Source organism: Hylaeus volcanicus, unplaced genomic scaffold, assembly GCF_026283585.1.
Source record: "Hylaeus volcanicus isolate JK05 unplaced genomic scaffold, UHH_iyHylVolc1.0_haploid 12228, whole genome shotgun sequence".
NCBI classification, from domain to species: domain Eukaryota; kingdom Metazoa; phylum Arthropoda; class Insecta; order Hymenoptera; family Colletidae; genus Hylaeus; species Hylaeus volcanicus.
Window position 1 is genome coordinate 1 of NW_026533168.1, and position 5183 is coordinate 5183.

The 5183-nt window shown below is 56.0% G+C and overlaps 1 protein-coding gene across 1 annotated transcript; it reads left to right on the top strand.

Moving 5' to 3' along the window:
• Positions 1-3321: 3321 nt before the first annotated feature.
• Positions 3322-4092, top strand: LOC128883598 (uncharacterized). Its single transcript, XM_054136117.1, has one exon. It carries the CDS (start codon positions 3322-3324, stop codon positions 4090-4092), a length of 771 nt encoding a protein of 256 aa, XP_053992092.1.
• Positions 4093-5183: the final 1091 nt, after the last annotated feature.

Here is a 5183-nt window from a genome sequence, read left to right on the forward strand (position 1 = left end):
CAGGCAACCCTTAAATTTAAAGAGAATTTTCCATGTATTCTGTCTTTCGGAAAAAAGAATTTGTTCGCGTCCACCTCTCATCACACGTCTTACCCCCGCGAACCAAAGTTCTGATCTCAGTCCCCGCTGGAAATAATGAGTCAGGCTACGTTAAACGGATCGATGCCGGACCTGGCATTTTCGTAGGTAATATTCTGGCCAGCCAACAAAATGGCCTGGTCAAACTATATGCAATTAATACAACTTGCGACCACGTTACTATTACAATTCCCCCTATCGATGTAGAGCAATTTGACTCGCGACCTCCTGCACCCCGTTCTTCTCGTAGAGGAAATCCGGCCGCGGACAAATCGGCGGATCACGCTCGAAGGCTCAGTGAAATTCTTAGGTTTCTTGAATTAGGTCACCTTCATGAATCCGAAAAAAGTAGTATTTTAGAAATCATCAACGAGTTTCCGTATCAGTTCCATTTACCTAGTGATAGATTGAAGGCAGCTAATGTTCCCCATCATGCCATTAACACAACTGACGAATTACCTATAAACACGAAGCAATATACATTGACGGACAAAATTAAAGGGACACTTTTTTAAAACGTCATATCTATGAGAGTTTTCAATCGATTTTGGGGAAACTTCGCGAGGAGTAGTTTTGAAGTGTCCTCTAAATGTGCGCAAAGTTGCATTGGCGAGGGTTGATACGAAGGGGTTAAGTCACCCCCGTAAAGAGGAGCACGTCGAAAAACGCCACTTTTGAAGAGGCCAGGGGTGACGGAAGGGGTTGAAAAAATCAAAAAAACATTTGGGGCGACCGTCCTCAATTCCCTCAACAAAATGCACCCCTCAAAATCCCTCTCGGGCAAACCCGACCCTCAAACACCCCACCCCCTCCAAAATCCACAATTTTTGGACTATAGTCCCGAATTTGGGCTACATGCATTCCCTGGAATCTCCTGATTCAGGAAATGTCAACGCCCATGCCATGCGCCCCATAGGCACCCCTTGGAGGGATGGAACAGTTCGCCACTTTTCAACACCCTTCGTAAGGGAGCACTTCCACACCTCGAAGGGCGATGAAATTCACCATGCTTATTCTCGGTACGCTAAGGATCAATGTCATTTAAAACTCGTTTCGAAAACGGCCCCTGGAGCTGAACAGGGTGGCCCAGAGTTAGGGGTGGCCCAGAGTTAGGGGTGGCCCACCCACAGGTGTAGGGGTTGGAACGATGTTTCGTTGCGTGGAACACATGTGATACGGTCCAAACCATTGGAGTGACACATTTTTGATGTCTTTTCCTCGCGTGGATAGTATTAAAATACGAAAATGACGTTTTTTTTTTGGAAAACCCACCCGCGAGTTTAAGCCTGTGTACCAGGTGAACGAGTAACCCCACGTCAGCGCCGTTCGTGGATTCGGACGCGCGAATGCTTTATTAACAGGTGCGAAAAATTCGGATATTTTGAATCACGCTTTCATTGTCAAATTGGAGTAGATTTGAAAGAGTATTAACCCTTAGCGCTCCGCACGTTTTTGTACCACTGCCTACCAGCAACTCCGGCACATTTTCGCAGCAGAACGAGTGAGAAGAAAGAGTCTTATTTTAAGTCAGAAGAATTGCACATGCTTGTGAATGTTTTTGATTTTATTTATTTTATACATATGCACTTCCTTCTTGTAAGTGAACGTTAAATTTTAATTTTTTTAATTCACCATTGTGTAAATAACTATCATTCGTTTTCTCTTTAGTAGTATAATTTCAGAACCACTACTTGAAGTGTCAGAATTATAATCACCATTGTCTTCCACAATATCTTCTAACACTCGGAAATCACACACATCTTCACTATCACTCAACTCTATATTCTCATCATAATAATTATTTTTCTCCATGTTGCTGACCATAAAATGGATCAAAAAATGATTCAATCGTAACAGTAGAGAGTTTGTGCACGTTTTACTACCGATAACAATTGCCAACGCCGACGATTTCGTAACATCTTAAGCGTAATCATGTTAAAAACCTTGGGCTCCGCAGCGGAGCCTACGGAGTTACGGAACAAATGACTGATAGCTCCGTAGCGGTGCCAACGGAGCGCTAGGGGTTAAATGGGCCGGACGAAGCCGGCATGCAGAAGTGGAGCGAGGGCCTGCAGCCGTACGTGGTCAGCCCATGTTAAATTGGAGTCCGGTCTGGTCTGACCACGTACGGCTGCAGGCCCTCGCTCTACTTCTGCATGTCGGCTCCCTCCGGTCCACTTAATACGCTTTCAAATCTACTACGATTTGACAATGAAAACGTGATTCCGGACCGTGATTTCGGACCTGTTAATAAAGCATTCGCGCGTCCGAATTCACGAACGACGTTGACGTGGGCTTACTCGTTTACCAGCCGCGCCCGCCTCGCGCCCCCAAGAGGGCGGCCGTCATATTGACGGTGGTCGAGGGTAGCGCGACGTCCTATTCGGACGTCTGGAGGCGGGTGTTTGTTTAACCGGCATCCACTACCGAAGGGGCCAAAGAGGAGCCTCGATCATTGAGGTGTCCGGGCCGGAGAGCGCCGTCAACGCCGACAGGCTAGCCGGCATGCTCGGAGATTTTTTCCGCGGAACCGATGTCCGGGTGTCGAGGCCGACGAAGTGCGCGGAGATACGCATCGTCGGATTGGACGAGGGCGCAACTTCGGAAGCCGCGGCGGTATCTTTGTCCGCTACCGCGGGCTGTGGGGTTGCGGACATAAAAGCTGGCGACATTCGACGGACCCGCTCAGGCGTTGGCAGAGCCTGGGTCCGCCTGCCGGCCGTGTCCGCGGCCAAGATTGTGGCAGCGGGAGGGTGACGGTGGGGTGGGCCTATGCGAGAGTACAGGCCCTGGAGCGCCGCGCCCTCAGGTGTTACCGTTGCCTTGAGACAGGACACGTCAGGCAGCGGTGCGCCTGCGAGGTGGACCGGACTGGCCGCTGTTATATCTGCGGCGGCGAAAACCACAGGGCGCGGGAGTGCAGCGCACCCCCAAAATGCCCTGTCTGCGCCGATCTCGGCCGTCCGGTCATCAATTGGGGGCTAAGGGATGTGCCTCGTCCCCCTCCCGGCGAAGGAAGGAAAAAAACAAACGTAACGCAGCAGGAGACACGGCCTCCCACTGCCCAGGAGTCACGTGCTACGCCGATCACTCTGGAGCCGGCACAGGTGTCGGCGACGGACACCGAAGAAGTACAGGCGCCCCACGAGTAGCCGGTTGCGCCTGCGGAGGCAACAGAAGAGGGACCCGGTCGCTGGGGGGCCATGGAGATTGCTTAATACGGGTTCTCCACGCCTCCCTGCGATGCGGGTCCTACAGACCAACCTCAACCTCGCGGCTTGGGCTCAGGATCTGCTCATCCAGACAATGTCCGAGCTGCGGGTGGGGTTGCCCGTCGCCGCGGAGCCGTATCGCGTCCCCAACCGCCCAGACGATTTGGGTTCCGTGGCGATACTAAGCAGTGAGGCCGTGCCGTTTAGCGTTTTAGCTAAGGGGCGCGGCTATGTCGCGGCGTGCTATGGCGGCCTGGCTGTGGTGGGCGTTTACGCCCTGCCCAGCCTGTCCCACGCGTCCTTTGAGACTTTGTTGGACCGTATCCGGGACTGTGTGCAATCGCACTGCCGGGCTCGGCCAACTTTGGACCTGGAGGACTTCAACTCAAAAGCCACGGCTTGCGGTTGTCCCGGGACCGACGCGAGGGGTGACACAGTGCTGGAGTGGGCGGCGGGACTGGACCTCTGGTTGCTCAACCGGGGATCCGTTAACACGTTCTCAGGGCGGTGGGGAGGGTCCATAGTGGACATCTCCTGGGCATCGCCCGCCGCCGCGGGAATCGTGTCGGGGTGGAGGGTGGCGGAGGAGGTGGAAACGCTTAGCGACCACCTCTACATCCTTTTCGATATCTCCGCCGACCAGCACGGCCGCCCCGCCCGCCGCCCTGCGGGGCGACAGCCGTCACGCCGGTGGGAGTTGGGCCGCCTAGACGAGGACGCGCTGATGGCTGCAGCCCTCGCCATGTCCTGGGCGGAAACACAGCCCGAACCGGTCGACGATGTCGAGGCGGAGGAGAAGTGATTCCGGGGCGCTATGACGGCTGTCTGTGACGCCGCCATGCCCCGGGTCCGCACCCCGCCGCGGCAGCCCGTGTACTAGTGGTCGGACGAGATCGCCGCGCTGCGAGTCAGCAACGTGGTGACCGGACACCGGTGCACGCGGTACCGCCGCAGACAGAGTTGCGACCCGGTGAGGAAAGGGGAGCTATACCGTGCCTACCGCTAGACGACGGTTGCCCTCCAGTCGGCCTTCAAAGAGGCCAAGGCCCGGGCCTGGAACGAGCTTCTGGACTCTCTGGACTGTGACCGGTGGGGACGTCCCTACCCGATCGTCATGGGGCGCCTGCGATCACCGGCGCCCCAGGTTACAGAGAGTCTTGACCCCGACAAGCTCGAGCGCGTCGTCGATGCGCTCTTTCCGGATGGTCTGGAGGGGCGATGTTCGACCGAGCGGGCGTACCGGATCATCTGGTCCGCCAACGACGGGGTCACCCAGGAGGAGCTCGCCCATGCCTTCGCTAAGCTCGGAGCCTGCAACACGGCCCCGGGCCCTGATGGCATTCCCGGCCGGGCATGGATAATGGTCCTGTGGTCCTTGGGCCCCACTTCAGGCAGCTGCTGAACGGTTGCCTGAGGTTAAGGCGCATGCCGCGCAGGCGAGGCTCGTCCTCGTCCCGATGAAGGGCAAGCCCGCGGGCTCCCCATCCGTGTACCGGCCCATCTGCTTGTTGGATGAGGCGGGAAAGCTTTTAGAGCGTGCTCTCGCTTCCCGCCTCGCTACCCACCTGTCCTGCGTCGTTGAGCTCGGCTTGGCTAAGTGCCAGTATGGCTTTCAAGGGGGCCGCTCAACGCTCGATGCGATCGAGCACGTCATGGCCCTCGCGGACTCGGCCGTACCCCGGGGCGGGGTGGCGCTGGGGGTGTCTTTGGACATCTCCATCGCGGTTAATATCCTGCCCTGGGGCAAGATACGGGAGTCTGGTGCGCCTTCCCACCTGATGGCCGTGTTCGCCGACTATCTGCGTGATAGATGGGTAGAGTACCCGGGCCGGTGCGGTATGCATCGGAGGAGCGTGACGCGCGGTGTGCCCCAGGGGTCCAGTTCGGGCCCCA

Coding starts and splice junctions, on each gene's coding strand:
- LOC128883598 (XM_054136117.1), top strand. CDS start 3,322: ATGCGGGTCCTACAGACCAACCTCAACCTCGCGGCTTGGGCTCAGGAT.